Below are 16,831 nucleotides of genomic sequence, written 5' to 3'. Positions count from 1 at the left end.
GGTTGCCCGCCATGGAGCCAGACATGGACGTTGCGACGATGAACAAGGCAAGAGAGGATGTGCAGTGGAGCAGTAGACGAGCTCACGCAGGCCTGTAGATTGCCAACGAAGAGTACAAGCACTGGAAGAAGAACTCGCCCTTGCTGTACGACCTTGTCATCACACACGCCCTGCCGTGGCCAACGCTCACTGTCCAATGGTTTCCTGACGTCGAGACGTATGTCTGTGTGTGTTCCGATCAGCCTTGGTCGCTGATCAGGGGACATCTATCCTCAGGCCAGCTGGGAAAGACTACCACCTCCACCGACTGCTTGTGGGCACAAACACGAGCGATGCAGCGCCCAATCTGGTCAAGATATTGACGGTACAAGTGCCAAAGGCGAACGAGGAGCTCAAGGAAGCAGAGTATGACACCGAAAAGGGAGAGATTGGGAGCTATTCTTCGACAGAGGCGAGAATAAAGACGGTCCAGTCGATTCCCCACGAGGGGGAAGTCAACAGGGCGAGGTACATGCCTCAGAATGCCGACCTGATCGCTACAAAGACCGTCATGGGCGAAGTCTACGTCTTTGATCGGACAAAACACCCCAGCCAGCCTGCAGATGATGCCGAATGCAAGCCTGATATCACCCTCAGAGGGCATACCAAGGAAGGGTCCGCGCCACACACGCTGAGTTTCGCGACCCTATGCTGACAGGCTAACGATGCAGATACGGTATCTCCTGGAGTCCGACGGTCGATAAGCAGGGTCACATTCTCTCGGCCTCTGAGGATACGACGGTCTGTCACTGGGACATCCGCGGCTACACCAAGAAGCATACCACACTAGATCCGCTGACTATCTACAGGGGTCACACGGCCTTTGTCGAGGTATGCCAATGCGCCGTTGGTCACGTACGAGACTGACGAGACAGTAGGACGTCGCGTGGCATCAAACGTACTCAAACGTATTTGCATCTGTAGGCGACGACAAGCAATTACTCTTGTGCGTCTCTCTTACACCGCTGTCTCCAAACGCAAGACTTAGCTTGCTGCGTACAGGTGGGACACACGAGGCAGTGGGACTGGCCCTGTGAAGCCGACTAGCAAAGTCGAGGCTCACTCTGGATTCGTCAATGCTGTCGCTTTCAGCCCTCACAGCGAGACTGTGCTTCTGACCGGCTCATCTGACAAGGCGAGCTACTCCGCTCTGTCTGAAGGGGTCATCGCTGAGACGGATCACGCAGACTATTGCGCTATGGGACACGAGAAACCTGAAGCTCAAATTACACTCGTTCGAAGCACACGAAGACGACGTGCTACAGCTCGCATGGTCACCGCACAGCGAGACCGTCTTTGCATCGGGATCTTCAGATCGGCGCATCAATGTCTGGGATGTGTCCCGTATCGGGTGCGAGCAAGTGCCCGAGGATGCAGCGGACGGGCCACCCGAGCTCATGTTCGTCCATGGCGGTCACACTTCACAAGTCACCGATCTCGCTTGGTCGCCTTCCACTGCAGGTATCTGGCACCTCGCCAGTGCTGCAGAAGACAATGTGCTTCAGATCTGGTCGCCCTCCAAAGCGATCTATGCGGCTGATATCATGCCCATCGCCGTCGACGATCTGGAATGAACACTGCCGCGAACAAAAGAGGAGAATGGATCTTTGGGATGTACCATGTATTGCAACAGACAGGCCTTGGCATGCAGGCATTCTACTTGAGCACAATCAGCCGTAAGAGCTCGAATATCACTACACGTCATCAATGAGCAAAACGCCTTGTCGACGACCCAGGACACGCTTACATCCTCCTCCCAAGATGACGACAAAGATGATGGCAGCTCGCCTCAGTGTCTTGCTGGGCTTCTTGCTCGCTACTGAGGATTTGCGCCCGGGCACTTGATGTTGCATCGATTGTTCCTTGAAGCGATCGTTTCGTTGCCTCAGCGCATGCGGCGTCGACTTTGCTTTGGGCTATCCGACGGCTCTCCGATGAGCACAAGGGTGCCACCACAAAGCGCAGTACGGACCATATTTGCGTGCTATCTTACGTCGTCGTCGTCGCCGCCGATGTTGTCAGGCGCGTCGAGCGAGCGCGGTCGTGCGGCCAGGATGGCAAGCGAACGAGTCAAGTTCTACGATCTCGTGGTCGAGCCGGGGCGCACATTCTACTCTGGCAAGCATCTATACGGGCCAAGAGAGGCCAAGTCTGACGCAAAAAGGTAGCAAACACATGGAAGACTCGCTTGTCGCTACTTCACAAAAATGTCCCGTTCGATGGTTCGCTGCTTGCTCGCTCACCCGGCGAATCCTCACAAACTCCCCCTCCAGTGATTGAAGTGACCCCCATGATGCTCCAAAGCGACGAGTTCAGGCAACGGACAGGCTCAGCAAGGCCGTTAGGTCCGATACAATTCCCAAGTCCTCAACGAACTCGCTGAAATGGAAGTCATCAGTGCCCATGGTCGAGTTCGCGCGTGACGACATGGTCTTCAATAGCTTCGTCATCGCGGACCGACTCGAGCGAGACTATGCAGATTCAAGCTCGCTGTACATACCAGAACAGGATACATCAGACTGTCATCCCGCCGCGTACGCAAGCGCGCGTGCTGCTGCAAGAGTCTTCGAACGAGGACTTGGAGACTCGGATCCAGGGTGGTCGACGTTCTTCGAGCTCATCTATACAGATTTGGCCAGAGCGTACAAACATCTGCCGGTCGACTATGAATACGTGACTTCCGATCGCAAGCTCGGGTTCGCCAACGCGCATGCCAAGCTTTCAGCGCTCAATATGAGTCAGTCGCCAGCGGTACTACGCAATGTACGCTGAGAAAGACGCAGACGAATTGATCGAACGAGCGAGAATGTCACTCTTGCCCTTTGAAGCGCTTTTGACCGACAACTTGCCCAATGGCGGCAAAGCGTCTTTTATTACTTCGCCAACAAAGGCCGGCTTCACAGACTATGTCCTGTTCGGCAGGTATATGATGGTTGCTACCCTCAATGCCGACAAAGCCGAATTAGTCTTCAGCGCCCATCCCGCCGTCTCTGATTGGGTAGAACGCGTATGTGCCCGGAGTTTGTCGCACCAGGCTATGCTGACGAGAGTCCCACAGATGCTTGACCTATATGATGGTCACGCCAAACACATTCTGGACACTCGCAAGTAAAATATACATGCATAGATAGCACGCCCAACCCTGACCACTCATCGGCATTTGTGCTTTGGCGAAATTGGGCACGCGCTTCGTTCAGCAGATGCCTGCAAGCAGGACCGGCATATCGCAGCCAAAATTTTGCGGCTTTGGCACAGGCTCGTCACACGTCAGATGATAATTGAACTGCGCACGCCGGTCAGTCTAATGGTAGACAACCATCGTGAACGTGCTAATAGGTGTGGCGCGTTGAGTAATGTTGCAATCGGAGACCCAGAAGAGCTTGAAGTTTTCGATGATATTGGACTATAGATTCAGCACAAAGGTAACTTGATGTCCTTTTCAATGATCATTAAATGAGCCCGGTCAGCTGGAGACACCTCCGATTCACATCATCTCACAGTGTATGTGGGTCTAAGTGTACCACTTGTCGCGAAAACGCTTCAGCTCTTCGCCGTGCGTCTCTGTTCGCACAGGCGGTATCGCGACCGCACACGTCTGTGCAATCGCCAACACGATGATTAGCTGCGCAGGTCCATGCATTGAGCTATGCATGTTTGCGTACATAGCTTTTGGTTCAAAGGGTGAATCATGAGCCAAAGCGTGAACCTTTCCAATTGTTCGTGCTCAAGCAACAGCCAGCAAAGCGCTTGCGCAAGCTGAAACCGCGTGCTAGCGATGTAGCAGCAGCATGCCCATGCCGGATAAGATCCGTTGAACCATCTTTGATTGCGGTAGCAGTGGTACGGCTAGCAAAGCCGTCATTCCAGCCGAATGGGGCTTGAAACGCTCTGAGTGTCAGAGATATGATCCGGGATGATCGTCGTGAACATGGGTTTCTCTTGACGATAGAGACTAGCAATAGTGTGCCTATTGCAGTGGCAACGCAGGGGCCTTCATGCCTCTGCAACTGCTGCCCACATGGTGTCGCCGCCCAATTGCAAATCGAGAAGACGCAGATGATCTGCACCGGAAATGCGCGGCAGGGCAACTTGTGTCGCTCGATGGACATGGGAGCATGTCGACGGTTTGCCGAGCCCTAGTCGACCCTGCGGATTATTGAGACCCCATGCGAAGATATCTGGACTCGCATTGACGCGATCTGCTTCATGACAATTAGAAAACTATACAGTCTTGCTGAGAGACTTGCCTTTGATCGCTGCGGCATAGCCGTGACCGCTGCGGATGCGTGTGATGCCCTCGAGCCCGTCCGCTCTTGTCGGTGAGTGCGCTTGTAGCTCCGCGCCATGCGCGATTGCGCCATAGCCAGCCGTATAAACCTGCCCACGGTCTACTGACCGATTAGCTACCGCATCACAGGGGGTTAAGACGCGATGATCAGAGGTGAATGCCCGAAGGCAGAGATTAGCTTGTTGCCGGTCACGAGTGCATCTCTGGCAAACCAGATCATATGGCCCCGGCTGTCTCATCATTGAGGATGGCAAGATGAGGATGCCGCTTACCGTCGAGCAGGACGGCGTGAGAACCGCCGAGCTGGATATCCTGGACGCCTGCGCCCGACAGGAAATTCAAGCTGACCTCGGTAGGCGTGCCTATGCGATCGATCTTGCGCCCATGTAGGGCTTGAGCATACTCCTGCCCATTCGATTTAGCGTGCGCAGCTATCACTGCTGCAACACGCACAGAATTGCCCCAAGACCAGACCGAGCCTTGGGATGTAATGATCAAGCTGGTATCAGCGCCTGCGCGTATATGCTCCGGTTGCTCGCCCTTAGGCAGCTGTATCCGTGTCAAGACTGTGACATCGCTGTCCGATAAGCCGCTGCCGATTTGACCGTCCGTATTGATGCCGCTCCCATAGACTTCGCCTTGGTCTGCTCTCCTTGTCAGCGCGCAACCCATTATGGCATTCTACAATGTACCCGTGAGGGCGAGAAAATGCTCGAGCCCTGCTGCGATGCTGATGATGCTGCCTTGCATATCTTGAGGTCTAGGCACCAGTGTGGCACGACTAAGGAGCTGATCATCTCGTTCCTTGCTGTCTGCTTTGCGCGGGATGCCCAGCTGGCCGCGCGAGCTCGATCCCATTGCGAAGAGGCCATTGCGGCCTTATGTAGTCGATCAGATTCATCTGTAAGCTGCAAAAGGAGCCCACCCGACGCATTTTCTACGAGCACAAAGCTGCCTGAGAGGCCCAAGGTTGCGACATTGAGAATGCGGTCGCCTTGGAAGCCCTCTACGAGATTGCGAGTCGTCTCCTGAGAATTGTATCCTATACCCAACTGTCCAGATTCGTTGCGGCCGACGGCGAAGATGCGCTCGACGCCCGTGTTCGTTGAACGATACTGCATGCATAAAACCTTTGAGGACCTGAGCGGTTTCATTGCTCGGAACGCACAGCAATGAGGGTATGAGACATTCCCGAAGCCAATGAGATGATTTCAATCGCTCCATTTTGCTCCGTGTCTTCGGCGTATCCTACCGAACCGAGCCAATCATCGAATTCGACAGGCAAAAGGTGATGATGATTGCGCTCAATCTGCTTGCTACCGCCTCCCGGGGTACGCTTGAGCAGCCAAGAAGCGGGCACATCGGCCGAGGGAGCGAATGGGTTCAAGCCGGACAGACAGAGATGCTGGCGAGGGCGTAGAGGCGGGTTGCCATCGCGTACCGACAAAGTCGATGACCGGCATGCTGTCGGGCTGAACACGGTTCGTGGGACAGTGCGACATGCTAGACGAGGCCGGCCAACACTGTGCATGCCCCTGCTTCAAGGCCTCAACTAGTGTGCAGTGTTTTGAGCGAGATAGAGAGAGAGCGCTGATGATGCTGATCTGGTTAATCTGATAAATTCGTGATCAAGTTGGTCAGCTTCGAGCCTAGCTCTCTGCTGCCGCACCGCGTTTTTCCTCTCTCTATATTTGGACAAGACACTCAGATTTCCTCGCCACAGGCACTATGGCAGAGCACATCGGCTTATGCAATCCTACGGTTTCGTGAACGATCAGCGCCCGTCGGCCAGACCGCCCTAGCCCTCGCATATTAGAGCGTCCATGGGCCTGATGATCGACTGATGAAAGCGAGAGCTGTACCGATAGCGCATCGGCATCGCGAATAGCGTCCGCATTGACGATGGACGGACAGAGGGTCATGTTGTTGGGCCAGGGCTTGATTGTTTCAAAGTCGGCGAAGGCAGAGAAGCGTGACCTTAAGGCTGAGAGACTCCTGAAGTGCGCCTTCATGGACCTTTTCGAGCAAGGTGCCGTAGATGTCAGCAAGGGCATACTCTACGCGGTTGTTGCCCCAACCAGCTGCGGTGAGCGTGAGACGCAGATGGTGATCGTAGATCCTATCGCCGAATCAGCCAGAGCAGCATTCCGACGATCATGACGTACGATTTGACTAGGTCCACAGTACGTGTTGCTCGACACTCTGCATCTGTCGCGGAAGAGAATCTGAGAGGCTCGAGCGTGATAGCAACGCCATGTTGCGCAGGATCGTCATGAAGCTCCACATTGTGCGATCGGAGAAGTGTTACAGCTTTTTGATGGCCAAGTCGTGAGGCTTCGACAGCCCACACAGATTTGAGCTCAGCAAGCGTTTCGATCGTGCTTTGCACAGAAACAGGTCTGAAGGATGTCGTGAGCAGTTGGTGAGCGAGACTGGAAGAAATGACGGTGCGAGTGACGAGGCGCTGGATGCAGACCGCCATGACAGACTTTACAGGCCGCCAGACATCCTTGGAATGAATGGAGGGTTCGACAATACCATGGGAGCAGTGTTCGAAAGGCATAGAGCACGGCAAAGGCGTGTGGCTGGCCGAGACTGAACGCGAGAGGGCAGGTGCAGAGGCTTGACAGTAGGTGACATACAGCAATCCGCCTTTCGCAAATTCATCGCCGCGTGCTTTGAGAAAGGTCGACAGCTCACTTGAGACATTTGTGGTGCTGAAGATAGCTTCGGGCTCTGTGTGTCGCCAGTCGAGATCAAAGACAGAGAAGCCGAGGTCGACAGATCCAGCAGGAAGGACAGTCTTGCCAAAGGGAGAAGCAGCATAAGAATCGTAGACGATTTTTGAAGCTGCCATATCGTCCGTCGAGGCGCTGGCAGACGACATGAGATTGAGGCCGGTCAGACTTTGACGAGAAGATTTGACTTGGGCATTGATGGATCCGTTGGAATGGCGCGTCATGGTACTGATGAGTGCCTCTCGTGTGAAGTCAGTTCTGAGGAGGCTGAAAGCGAGATCAGACTGTCGGCGAAGCATGCTTCGTATGCAGTAGCGTGTGAGCCGAAATGATCTGCTGCGGGTTAGAACGCAGGTAGCAGTCATAGTTGGGACTCACGACGTCACAGCTGCAGCGTACTCGACAATCTGAAGCATCGATTTGAGCGTGTCAGGTCCTCGGCTTAGCTGCAGGATCGGCAAAGTAAGCTTGAATGTACGGCGCAAAGCTTCCAGCAAGGGTCCGACTTGAAGACTAGTACACCAGACATTGTATGGCGAGCCAACAGCACGCGAGACGAGCGGGCCATTTCCACCGCCATAGGAACGTGAAGGCGACGTAGTGGTCAATGATGTGGGGATGCCTGCAAGTAGCTGCAGACGCATCTCTTGCCTGTTCATCTTGGCCAAATTCTCGAAATTGAGTAGATGATCATTGTGCTTTGTTTGGGGCGCGATAGGCGACAAAGGTCTCGACGTGGTTGCACGGGTGTACTGAAGCGGCGAGCCCCCTGCTTCCAGCCGCGCATCCGAATTGGCATTGGGATCGAGATAGGACGATTGGAAATCGAGCGTTCGACGAGCAAATCGAGCCGTTGAATTGAGTTGACGTGCCCCTTGTTCGGCCGAATGTTCTTGCAAGGCAAGTTTGACCTCCCTTCGATCGGGTGTAGTCATACCAGGTCGCGGCGGGACAGGCGAAGCAGACTAGATCGACAGTCTCAGCAGCCTAGTCTCGCGAATGGCCAAAAAGCTCACCTCTCCTTTGCCAAAGAGGAACAAATCGCATTGTGTCGCATGAGGAGGAGTGATGAAAGGTGCAGACGGAGGCGTTGTGCGACCGAGAGACGCACTTGAGGTAGCAGGATCTTTGCCGACATGTCGAGGCAGAACAGGCAGTGTTTTGACTGCGCCGAGCCCGTCATGCTGCTTGTCATGATATGAATGCGATGGCGCGCTCTGGCTAACAGTAGTAGGATCTGTGGAAGGAGGAGAGGCACGCGAGCTGTCATTGGTGGAGAGACAGTCGCGCGCTTTGCCACGGCTATCGTCAGAGCTTGACTGCTCGTTGGCGGGCGAATCCTCGAGAGGTGATACCGAGCCAGCAGAGCCAGAACCGTCTGCTTCGTAGCCGGGCGAGCTTTCTTGCGAAGCTTCGCTGGCGGGGGTGTCGTTGGCGCTTGGCTCAGGCGTGACCGAAAGGCCTACGGGTGCGAGGAGCTGATTGGGGAGTCCATAGAGCTTTGCAAAGCCGGCGCCGAGCATGAGCGCACGACCGGGATCTGACACATCTGATTGAAGCATATGAGGAATGTATCGCATGGTCGCAGAGTGCTCTCTCCGATTTGTTGCTTTGCAGCCGGGGAGATTGGAAGCGGGCAAGGATCAGAAACGGGCAGCGCCTTTTTGATGGTCATGATGGAGTTCAGATGTGCGAGTCCCTTACGATGGGATCAATCGTTCATCGGTCGATGGAGATGAGATTCAGAAGGAAAACCATGCGCATCGGCAGCTTTCGAGGACGGAGAGAGCGACTGGACGCCTTCGACGGCGGTCGATGTCAATTGAATTGACTTCGCGCTTTCCAGATTCTGTCATCTCGAGATTTCAAGAGGCTCGATCAAGCAGCGCAGCGAGCCATGGCCAAGAAGCAGAAGCGAGTCGCCGAGCCGCAGGAGGCAGAAGAAGCTCCGACAGTGCCCAAGAACAAAAAACACCGCAAAGATAAGCGTATGTTCGTCATTGACGACACCTTTTACCGCGCTGAATCTGTTCTGGATCAGCATGGGATACAGAGGATATTGATCAGTAAGCTCCGTACGAGATGTCCTTCTGACCCGCTGACAAGAGACTGCAGTGTGACCTCGCTGAATCAGCAGCGATGACTCGGCTGATCAGCTTGCAGTGGGCTGTCGCCAAATTTGAAGCGCCCGCCTCGACGTCTGACCACAAGCCTTTCCTCGAAGAGTCATCCTTCTCGACGCTGTTCCCAAAGTACAGAGAAGTCTACCTGCGAGAAGTATGGGCGGGCGTCACTTCTCAGCTAGACAAGCACGCAAGTCGACCTTGTCTTTGTCACTCACGATGCATGCTAAGCCGAGATGTCTTGTAGGGCATCGGATGTACACTCGATCTTGTCGAAGGCTCCATGACCGTCCGAACGACACGCAAGACGTTTGATCCTTACATCATCCTCAAAGCGAGAGATCTCATCAAGCTCCTCGCTCGAAGCGTACCTTTTCCTCAAGCAAGTGTGTTCCTCGCTTTATGGGCTTTTGCTGATGGTCCCAAGCAGGCTATCAAGATTCTTGATGACTCGGTCGCGTGTGATATCATCAAGATTGGCAATATTGTGCGCAACAAGGAGCGTTTCGTCAAACGGCGCCAACGCATCCTCGGTCCAGGCGGCAGCACTCTCAAGGTCTATCACTTCTCTCCTGCAACTAAATCTCCTCTGACTTATTCGGTGTCAGGCTCTGGAGCTGCTGACGAATTGCTATATTCTCGTGCAAGGCAATACAGTCGCTGCTATGGGACCTTACAAAGGTCTCAAAGAAGTCAGACGCGTTGTGCTCGATTGCCTCGCAAACGTCCATCCTATCTATCACATAAAGGCAAGCATTGAGTGCCAGCCAGGGAATCTCCGCTGATGTAAGAGTTGATGCTGCAGGAGATGATGATCAAGCGCGAGCTCGCAAAGGATCCCAAGCTTGCCGAAGAAGACTGGTCTCGCTTCCTGCCACAATTCACCAAGCGCAAGCAGAAGAAGCGTGCGGAGGTACGACCGAACGGAGAAGGCGGTAACGGCTACGAAGAGCATCCGCTCGAATCTGCAGCTGGCAAGGCGCCAAAGAAGCCAAAGATCATCAAAAAGCCTTACACACCCTTTCCGCCGGCTCAACAGCCTCGCAAGATCGATCTACAGCTCGAGTCGGGAGAGTACTTCCTCAAGCCGAAAGAGCAAAAGCAGAAAAGCAAGGACGAGCTGTCAAAGCGGGAAGAAGCGGCCCGTGCCCAACGGAAAGCAAAGAGAGCAGAAGCCTTTGTGGCGCCGCCGGAATGACGTACTCGAATGCACTGACCTTTGCCGCTCGGTCGATTGCCTCTGGCTCTGAGAACCCTGCTGAATATGATAAGAGCACGCTCTGCTTTCTGATTCCCACGTTACAGCGAGTAAGAAGCAAATTGTCAAGATGAAGTACTCATTCACTGCCATGATCGCACTCTTTGTCGCTGTTGCCATCGCTGCACCTGCGCCCCAGATCATTGGAGGCTCTGGCTCAGTTGGCTCAGTCAGTGGCTTCAGCTCAGTCGACGGACTGCGTACGTCTTCGTTCGATCCTGCTCGAGCAATACTGATGAGCCCATTGGTAGCTCCCGTAGGAGGCAGCGTCACGGGAGGTACCCTCAATGGACTCCCTACGCCCCCTGTTGGCGTGTTCGTCTAAGCAGATGAGAGCCATAGCTCATCAACCAATTGCATTGCATTTCACTCTCTTGGTTGTAGATCGTACGATCTCCAACCTAGCTTGCCTGATAGCGTGCAGCTTTGCCATTCCGCTGAACGTGATATCAGTGGCGTTCCATGCTCAATTATTGACTGACGATGAGCAGGCGGCACGTCGTAGCTGAACGGGCAGATCGTAAAGCCATCGATCGGTCCATGTTGGGTTCTACGATCCGTCAGAGCTTCAGTCGAGATAGCGAGTAGACTCACGATGGTCTGTCGCGACATGACCGGCCAGCAACAGCCGAGTCGAAAAGGACTTCATCTGTCGAGGTCGAGCTGAGCACGACGTACTGTGCGAGTGAGAGACTGACCGTTGATGGGATCGATGGCTATGTGCCATTGTGCGCCGACCCGACAGCATACACTATCTGGCATCTGCCATGTACTGAGGCCTGTGTAGGTTCCGGGCAGAACGGAGAGCCACAACCGGATGGGTAGCACGATCTTGAAAACGTCCGGCATGATCACATCCTCTCTGTGCTCCTGCTGGTACTGGAAGTACAAGTCGTCTCTCCTGTCCTAGCGGGGATTTGAGGTCCTCAGCAATGCTCAGCACCGAGCTTGCCTTTGACCCAACTTCCTCCTTTTCGCTCTCGTAAGCCTCGAGGACGAAGTTTTCTTCCTCGTCAAGGGACAGATCAAACCGGATGACAGTGGGAAGGACATGCAGCCATCCCATGAGCGGATCTTCTGTTGTCCGACAGTCTATATCGACGAAATTGGCTAGCAACCTGCGTCAGCCCTGAGTGCGCATTGCTTTGGTAAGAGTATGCCTGACTGTAGAACTCGTAAGCTCGCAGAGGACCAGATCGAGCGGCAAAGCAGTTGCTGAGCATGGATAGCGTGAGCAGTAGCAGGCAGGAGAGTGACATTGGCATCTTGTTGCGACGCCCGTAGGGAGGGGGAAGCGCGAGCGCGCATGTCAAGCAAGTAGCAACCAGCAACGCGCCGAAGTTGCCAATACTCCAGCGCCAAACATGCTCGCAATCCTTCTTCTCGTACTCATCGGCCTGCTCAACGATGCATCGGCAAGCTCCTTGCCTGCTCCTGCTCGACTCGAGAAGCGATTCGCCACCTGTGCATTGTCAGTCACGATCGGAGGCTTTGGCATGACTGGATCGCGCTTCACGCTCGAGGCAAGCAATGGCGTCAGTCTGTTCGCGGCCCAATCCTTCCACTCGTGCTGAGGAAAGCACCATAGATGATCTATGCCGCTGACCTGGTTCCGGGCGATCCTGGCTTGCTGCCTGTTGCTGCATTCACGAATGGCGCCCAACTGCAGCGTTTCCAACAGCATCTCTACACAAGCACCATTGTCGCCTGTATGGTCGCAATCATAGCACACACCACGTCTGACCGTCATCACAGTCAGTGGACACGTCAACGGCATAGTCGTCAATTTCACCATTCGCTTGCTTTACAATAACCTGAACGAATTTAAGCTCTTCTACGTCACCAAGGCTTCATTGGATCATGTACCGACACTCGGTACGCTCTCATCCGAGGATCAAGCGCTCGTGCTGATCTGATATACGGCAGACTTTACCGCCGGTATGTCATGTGGCGGTCCTGTTTGGCAGCCTTCAGACTTTCATTGCACCGTCGACAACCTCGATACTTGCTGATGTCTGATCAATGCATTCCGCTCTGCGTCAGTGACGCAATCAGTATCAAAACGTTTGATCGTGCAGTGATGCCTATAGGGACTCATTGTCCTACTTCAGATCCGGGCAGGCCACAATCAGCGACTTCAGCTATCAAGCACTCACGATCTGGGAGACTCTTCTGGAAGGACAGCAGCGTGGAGAGGAATTCAGGTCGGACGTAGCAGCAGCACCTAGGCAGAAGGTGGAAGCCTCCCGAACCGATAGCGCAAGTACAGACGTGATGCATTACATGATTGTACAGTTCTCCATGTCACTCGGCAGGTTGTCTAGATTCATTCCAGGTGGCATTTCTCCCATGAGCTCCGTCGGCGGGGCTCCAGATTCTTGCATCTTGGACATGAGCTCGACGATATGCTTCTGCTGCGCCTCGTCGTCGTCGTTGAACTTTGGCGATTCGTAACTCCGCACAATCTCGTCTACTACTTCTTGTTGGGCTCTGTACCTTTGCACCTCGCTTGCTTCGATCTTGCTCTCATTGTCCCTGAGCCATTGTGGGTACTGCGCATTGTCAGCCATGCGCGCACATTCGCTGGTTCGTCGGCTGACCTTGGTGGATAGCTCCTTGAGAGGCTCATATAGCAGGTCTTTGCTCATCAGCTGACCCATCATGGATTCGATGGCAGCCTGTAATTCTTCTTCAGAGCCACTGCCGCTCATCTGGGCTAGCAGTGCAGCCATTGGGTCATTCGAGGTCGCGTCAAGGTCCGCCTACGCTAGAAGATGAGCATGCAGCGGATCAGCAAGGAGTGATACTCACCTTGACGCTGTCCGAGGAGCCTTTGAGCTTCTCCATTGTCTGCCTGATGGTCTCTTGAAAGTCTTGCGGCGCTTTCGGTGCGTTTGCCTGCCGCGCTTTGCCTTTCTCTGCGCCTGTGGCAGCTGCTACGCTGCCACTACTCGAAGCTGAGAGCGGCGGCGGTATGTCATTGGCCATGAGTGAAGCAAAGTCTGGCATGCCCGACCCGGACAGCATTTGCTCGAACATCTTTCGCAATGCTTCGTCGCTCATCTCGCCGTCTCCGCCAGGACCATCTAGTCCTAGCGCAGAGAGATCTGGAAAGCCAGGTGGAAGATCGCCTGCCGCCGTCTGAGCAGCACCAGAAGCAGGCGGGGGTCCGCCGCCCATCTGAGCAATGAAGGCCTCCATTTCCTTTGCGAGATCGGCTTCGAAAGTCGCATCCAGCTCGCCTGGATCACCCGGATCTTTGGCGCCATCTCGGCTTGCTAGGAGCGGTGTGGCTGCTGTCTCCTGAGTTGTCTGAGTAGCTGTCTGTTCTGGCTCTTTGGCTGGGGCAGTGAACTCTCTGCATCGATTGTTGAGCTTGCGTGGCTACGTCACAAGAGAGCAACATACTCTAGCACATCGTCCAAGTCATCCAGATCGTCAACATCCTCTCCATTGGCATTGGATGGTGCCATGCTCGCACCGACTAATGACACCGGCGATTCGAATTGAACGCGCTCGGCAATACGCGGCAATCGATCTCGCGTAATGACTACGATCTATGCAAGCGACAAGAAAACAACAAGTCTGCAGCGATGTCTACGGTGGTGACTGAAATGCAGAATATGCGTTGAACTGCGAAGGTGAGGCGTATGCGGATGCAAGATTTGCCCAGTATTGCGGCTGGTCGAACCAATCGTTATTGAACACGAGTGGAGGTGTAGCGGGAGCCTGATAGGTCGAGAAACGACCGTGCTGCGAATGCCCGAGATTGGTCGTGATTCGTGAGCCAGTACCATAGCCTACAGTGGATGTATCGGTCAGTCCCGACTCGACGGGCGGCTGATGATGGGTGTCTGTTTGGGAGAACGGGGTAAAATCTGAGAGCGACAGCATCTGCTCGTAGAACGCTGCGGAGGAGGGCTGCGACGCTGCGGAGGAGGCCTGCGTTGCAGTTGTGGGTGATGTGCTGCTGAGCCCGAAGCAGGGATCCCTGTTGAATGTGTCCATTCTTAGATCTCGGGTATTGGACGACGCGTCAGGCACGACTAGCTCGGGCTGACGTTCTCGCTTCCGAGGCGGCACGTCATTCACGTCTTCGTGCTGCAAAGGTGGGCCAGTGGATGCTTCTCTGGCTCTCTTGATCTCTGAGTCTGGACCAGAGCCATGCATAGTCATGTTGACTTTGATTTTAGCGTACAGACGCTGTGCAACAAAGGTCCTGAAGAACGATCAGATTCGGCCAGAGCGAGTCAGACGCGGCACATACCGCTGAGCGAGCACACCCAATGCGTCCACGAGCTTCGGCATTTCCATCAGAGATGATCCTGACAGGCCTCTGTACGCGCTCGGACTCGATCGATTGACGAGTAAAATCAAGAGGGCAGAAATGGCTGCGAATGGGGCGGTGAGCCAGCAACGCTCGAGCAGCTGCGCGCGTCTGGTGCCCTCTAGCAGGTGAGCGATGGAGCGAGCTGCGTTTGTGCAGATCGCTAATGAGGGGTATCCGATGTCGGTGCGCTGTTCAGGCGCCAGTAAATCTCGATGGACGAGAATCTGTAGCTCGTAGTAATTCAAAAGACATTCTGCTGATTGAACGCCGAATGTTCGGTGTGCACGTTTGGGGTCCCATTGCAGATGCGCAGGAAGATTGCTCAGCCATTCGTTGAGGGCAGAATCGAGGCCAGCGATCGGTTTCAGGTCCACTGGCTCGTTATTCTTCTTCGAGTCGCGCTTGATCGAGTACACCGTATTCAACGCCCTGCCGCAGATCTGTGCCAGTCTTACTTGACAGTTGAGACCTGTGATCAGGTTGGGCGAGCTGGTAGCCGGCGATATTTCTTCGTTGCTCAATTGCGTGAGCGCCGCATCATCGATTTCGAGCGGCAGCTCGACATCAATATCCTCGTCATGAAGAGCCAGCGGTCTGCCAAGAACAGCGCTCAATTTTCTGTCGGCAATGTAGATTGTCCAGAAGAGTCGCTTCCGTAGCTGATCGCGTAAGACTGTCGTTGTCCAGATCTGGTTGTTCTGTCGCTGGCAGCCAAGATCTTGCGCTCGACGGACGACCAAGCCGAGCGTAATCCAAGCCGATATGAGCGAATTGGACCCCATGAGATACAGACAAGACAAGCACAGGCTTTGCAAATCGTATAGTGAAGCGGGCGAGCAGACAGGTGTTTGTAATCGCCAAGCGCTGAACCAATATGGATAGCCTCGGGCATCTTCCGTGGGGGTCAGACCGAGTGGCCGACCCAGTCCTGACCCTGACTCATCGAGCGTCCGAGGATCATCAGAGAAGCGGGAGCCAATGGCGAGTACGCTGAAGAGCAATGCGCGAAAGGCTGGCTGCCTGTCCTGCTTGCCAGCCGAAACTTCCTCTAGGAACGTAGGCGCGTGTAATATTGGGCAGCTTGCATGGAAATGATGAAAGTAGAGCCCGACGAGCGAATCGACCAAGTCGCGCGAGGGCAAAGGATGAACATCCATGCTGACCCGAGCATCTGCTGCCATTCGACATTCCATGAACGATGCGGCATCTGCGCTAGCAATCATGCCTCTCTTGCGTGTATGCTCAGAACTCTCGTCTGCGGGAGCGGCGGCCAAGACGAGGAAGCTGCGATCGCCCTGGGGAGACGCAGCCAGAGGCGTGCGGACATTAGAATCACAAACGAAGATTCCTGGATTACGGTCTCTTGCTGCTCGTGAGAGCTCTTTGGAGAACGAGTGAGCGAGCGGCAAGCCTGACGAACGTCCGACGTATCGACCGGTCTCGAGTGCCAGCTTTCCGACGTCGTCTGTCAGCTCATCGACTTGAGTCGTAGTAGACTGCTCCTTTGGTGCGCCAGACGTGGATAATGAGCCCGAAAGATCCTGTTCATCAGAGCTTTCGCTTTCGCTGTCGACCTCCTGCAGTCTCGGCTGGCTCGCGTACGACTTGAGCTGGTCCGCGGTGACATTACCCTCCTCAAAGGAGCGGATGAGACTCTCTGAAGCTGCCAAGCGCCGCTCAAGCTCTTCGACATATTTCTTTGTGATCATCCGCTTTTTGGGCTGTTCTTCAAATGTACATTGCCTGGTGGTGTTGCGACAGTGTAAGCAAGCCAAGTCTGGCGTGCCACCGACGCATTTTATCTTCTTCTTTCGACATGAATCGCAAGCTCGCTGTTGTCTACGCTGTCTGGGTTTGCCATCCGTGCCAACGAGTCGATCAGCCATATCATCCACGCAATAATCGCTGCAGGCAGCTGATTGCTTGGCGCCGCTGGATCTGCTCGTGAAAGCGGGCCGTCGCGCCGGTGGCTCGACGTGTCCATCAGCGGGCTACGTGTTACGCGTTACGTGACGCTGATTTGTCAGCGTCAGAGCGCCGCTTCGATCCATGCCG

At 54.6% G+C, this 16,831-nt stretch overlaps 11 protein-coding genes across 11 annotated transcripts; 5 read left to right on the top strand and 6 right to left on the bottom strand.

Annotated features, from left to right (window-relative positions):
- Positions 1 to 11: 11 nt before the first annotated feature.
- On the top strand, positions 12 to 1,613 carry L969DRAFT_95076 (uncharacterized protein; the record flags this gene model as incomplete). The annotated part of the gene is made up of 7 exons (XM_014712011.1): positions 12 to 47; positions 99 to 217; positions 277 to 654; positions 711 to 870; positions 918 to 985; positions 1,042 to 1,174; positions 1,227 to 1,613. 7 exons carry the CDS (start codon positions 12 to 14, stop codon positions 1,611 to 1,613), a joined length of 1,281 nt encoding a protein of 426 aa, XP_014567497.1.
- An 82-nt stretch (positions 1,614 to 1,695) lies between these two features.
- Positions 1,696 to 1,955, bottom strand: L969DRAFT_50025 (uncharacterized protein; the record flags this gene model as incomplete). The annotated part of the gene is made up of 2 exons (XM_014712010.1): positions 1,696 to 1,733; positions 1,787 to 1,955. Coding segments are annotated over 2 exons (207 nt in total), but the record flags the coding sequence as incomplete, so codon positions are not given.
- Positions 1,956 to 2,093: 138 nt separating this feature from the next.
- L969DRAFT_95075 (uncharacterized protein) lies at positions 2,094 to 3,151 on the top strand (the record flags this gene model as incomplete). Its single annotated transcript, XM_014712009.1, has 6 exons — positions 2,094 to 2,157; positions 2,208 to 2,261; positions 2,313 to 2,384; positions 2,438 to 2,776; positions 2,823 to 3,046; positions 3,098 to 3,151. The coding sequence occupies 6 exons, from the start codon at positions 2,094 to 2,096 to the stop codon at positions 3,149 to 3,151; spliced, it is 807 nt and encodes a 268-aa protein (XP_014567495.1).
- Positions 3,152 to 3,725: 574 nt separating this feature from the next.
- Positions 3,726 to 8,645, bottom strand: L969DRAFT_95074 (uncharacterized protein; the record flags this gene model as incomplete). The annotated part of the gene is made up of 13 exons (XM_014712008.1): positions 3,726 to 3,927; positions 4,058 to 4,238; positions 4,287 to 4,427; positions 4,600 to 4,732; positions 4,781 to 4,971; positions 5,020 to 5,205; positions 5,253 to 5,442; positions 5,496 to 5,865; positions 6,125 to 6,264; positions 6,305 to 6,446; positions 6,493 to 7,398; positions 7,444 to 8,030; positions 8,082 to 8,645. The coding sequence occupies 13 exons, from the start codon at positions 8,643 to 8,645 to the stop codon at positions 3,726 to 3,728; spliced, it is 3,933 nt and encodes a 1,310-aa protein (XP_014567494.1).
- A 295-nt stretch (positions 8,646 to 8,940) lies between these two features.
- Positions 8,941 to 10,850, top strand: L969DRAFT_88266 (uncharacterized protein). The gene is made up of 8 exons (XM_014712006.1): positions 8,941 to 9,053; positions 9,107 to 9,132; positions 9,229 to 9,378; positions 9,436 to 9,570; positions 9,619 to 9,744; positions 9,797 to 9,937; positions 9,994 to 10,646; positions 10,698 to 10,850. The coding sequence occupies exons 1-7, from the start codon at positions 8,963 to 8,965 to the stop codon at positions 10,384 to 10,386; spliced, it is 1,062 nt and encodes a 353-aa protein (XP_014567492.1). The 5' UTR covers positions 8,941 to 8,962; the 3' UTR covers positions 10,387 to 10,646; positions 10,698 to 10,850.
- L969DRAFT_95072 (uncharacterized protein) lies at positions 10,517 to 10,771 on the top strand (the record flags this gene model as incomplete). Its single annotated transcript, XM_014712007.1, has 2 exons — positions 10,517 to 10,646; positions 10,698 to 10,771. The coding sequence occupies 2 exons, from the start codon at positions 10,517 to 10,519 to the stop codon at positions 10,769 to 10,771; spliced, it is 204 nt and encodes a 67-aa protein (XP_014567493.1).
- Positions 10,848 to 11,895, bottom strand: L969DRAFT_103896 (uncharacterized protein; the record flags this gene model as incomplete). The annotated part of the gene is made up of 5 exons (XM_014712005.1): positions 11,612 to 11,895; positions 11,336 to 11,556; positions 11,041 to 11,095; positions 10,929 to 10,996; positions 10,848 to 10,883 (listed from the first exon to the last, which is right to left on the bottom strand). Exons 1-5 carry the CDS (start codon positions 11,709 to 11,711, stop codon positions 10,848 to 10,850), a joined length of 480 nt encoding a protein of 159 aa, XP_014567491.1. The 5' UTR covers positions 11,712 to 11,895.
- L969DRAFT_497804 (uncharacterized protein) lies at positions 11,662 to 12,698 on the top strand. Its single transcript, XM_014712004.1, has 4 exons — positions 11,662 to 11,981; positions 12,035 to 12,155; positions 12,202 to 12,321; positions 12,373 to 12,698. Exons 1-4 carry the CDS (start codon positions 11,811 to 11,813, stop codon positions 12,456 to 12,458), a joined length of 498 nt encoding a protein of 165 aa, XP_014567490.1. The 5' UTR covers positions 11,662 to 11,810; the 3' UTR covers positions 12,459 to 12,698.
- Positions 12,699 to 12,701: 3 nt separating this feature from the next.
- On the bottom strand, positions 12,702 to 13,957 carry L969DRAFT_88261 (uncharacterized protein). The gene is made up of 4 exons (XM_014712003.1): positions 13,855 to 13,957; positions 13,258 to 13,804; positions 13,047 to 13,208; positions 12,702 to 12,998 (listed from the first exon to the last, which is right to left on the bottom strand). The coding sequence occupies exons 1-4, from the start codon at positions 13,917 to 13,919 to the stop codon at positions 12,726 to 12,728; spliced, it is 1,047 nt and encodes a 348-aa protein (XP_014567489.1). The 5' UTR covers positions 13,920 to 13,957; the 3' UTR covers positions 12,702 to 12,725.
- Positions 13,958 to 14,043: 86 nt separating this feature from the next.
- L969DRAFT_49761 (uncharacterized protein) lies at positions 14,044 to 15,558 on the bottom strand (the record flags this gene model as incomplete). Its single annotated transcript, XM_014712002.1, has 2 exons — positions 14,044 to 14,665; positions 14,714 to 15,558. The coding sequence occupies 2 exons, from the start codon at positions 15,556 to 15,558 to the stop codon at positions 14,044 to 14,046; spliced, it is 1,467 nt and encodes a 488-aa protein (XP_014567488.1).
- A 648-nt stretch (positions 15,559 to 16,206) lies between these two features.
- On the bottom strand, positions 16,207 to 16,485 carry L969DRAFT_34952 (uncharacterized protein; the record flags this gene model as incomplete). The annotated part of the gene is made up of 1 exon (XM_014711732.1): positions 16,207 to 16,485. A coding segment is annotated over one exon (279 nt), but the record flags the coding sequence as incomplete, so codon positions are not given.
- Between the last annotated feature and the right edge of the window lie 346 nt (positions 16,486 to 16,831).

The sequence above is a fragment of the Mixia osmundae genome, assembly GCF_000708205.1.
Source record: "Mixia osmundae IAM 14324 unplaced genomic scaffold scaffold_6, whole genome shotgun sequence".
Classification (NCBI taxonomy): Eukaryota; Fungi; Basidiomycota; class Mixiomycetes; order Mixiales; family Mixiaceae; genus Mixia; species Mixia osmundae.
This window is presented reverse-complemented; position numbering and strand designations above follow the sequence as displayed.

Excerpts from the sequence above, each read along its gene's own strand:
- L969DRAFT_88266 (XM_014712006.1), top strand. The coding sequence starts at position 8,963 with ATGGCCAAGAAGCAGAAGCGAGTCGCCGAGCCGCAGGAGGCAGAAGAA. Across the intron at positions 9,133-9,228 it reads ATACAGAGGATATTGATCAG|TGGGCTGTCGCCAAATTTGA; the intron begins TAAGCTCCGTAC and ends ATCAGCTTGCAG. Across the intron at positions 9,745-9,796 it reads CAGGCGGCAGCACTCTCAAG|GCTCTGGAGCTGCTGACGAA; the intron begins GTCTATCACTTC and ends ATTCGGTGTCAG.
- L969DRAFT_497804 (XM_014712004.1), top strand. The coding sequence starts at position 11,811 with ATGCTCGCAATCCTTCTTCTCGTACTCATCGGCCTGCTCAACGATGCA. Across the intron at positions 11,982-12,034 it reads CGCTCGAGGCAAGCAATGGC|ATGATCTATGCCGCTGACCT; the intron begins GTCAGTCTGTTC and ends AAAGCACCATAG. Across the intron at positions 12,322-12,372 it reads GGATCATGTACCGACACTCG|ACTTTACCGCCGGTATGTCA; the intron begins GTACGCTCTCAT and ends GATATACGGCAG.
- L969DRAFT_88261 (XM_014712003.1), bottom strand. The coding sequence starts at position 13,919 with ATGGCACCATCCAATGCCAATGGAGAGGATGTTGACGATCTGGATGAC. Across the intron at positions 13,805-13,854 it reads GACTTGGACGATGTGCTAGA|AGAGTTCACTGCCCCAGCCA; the intron begins GTATGTTGCTCT and ends CAATCGATGCAG. Across the intron at positions 12,999-13,046 it reads TCAAGGAGCTATCCACCAAG|TACCCACAATGGCTCAGGGA; the intron begins GTCAGCCGACGA and ends GACAATGCGCAG.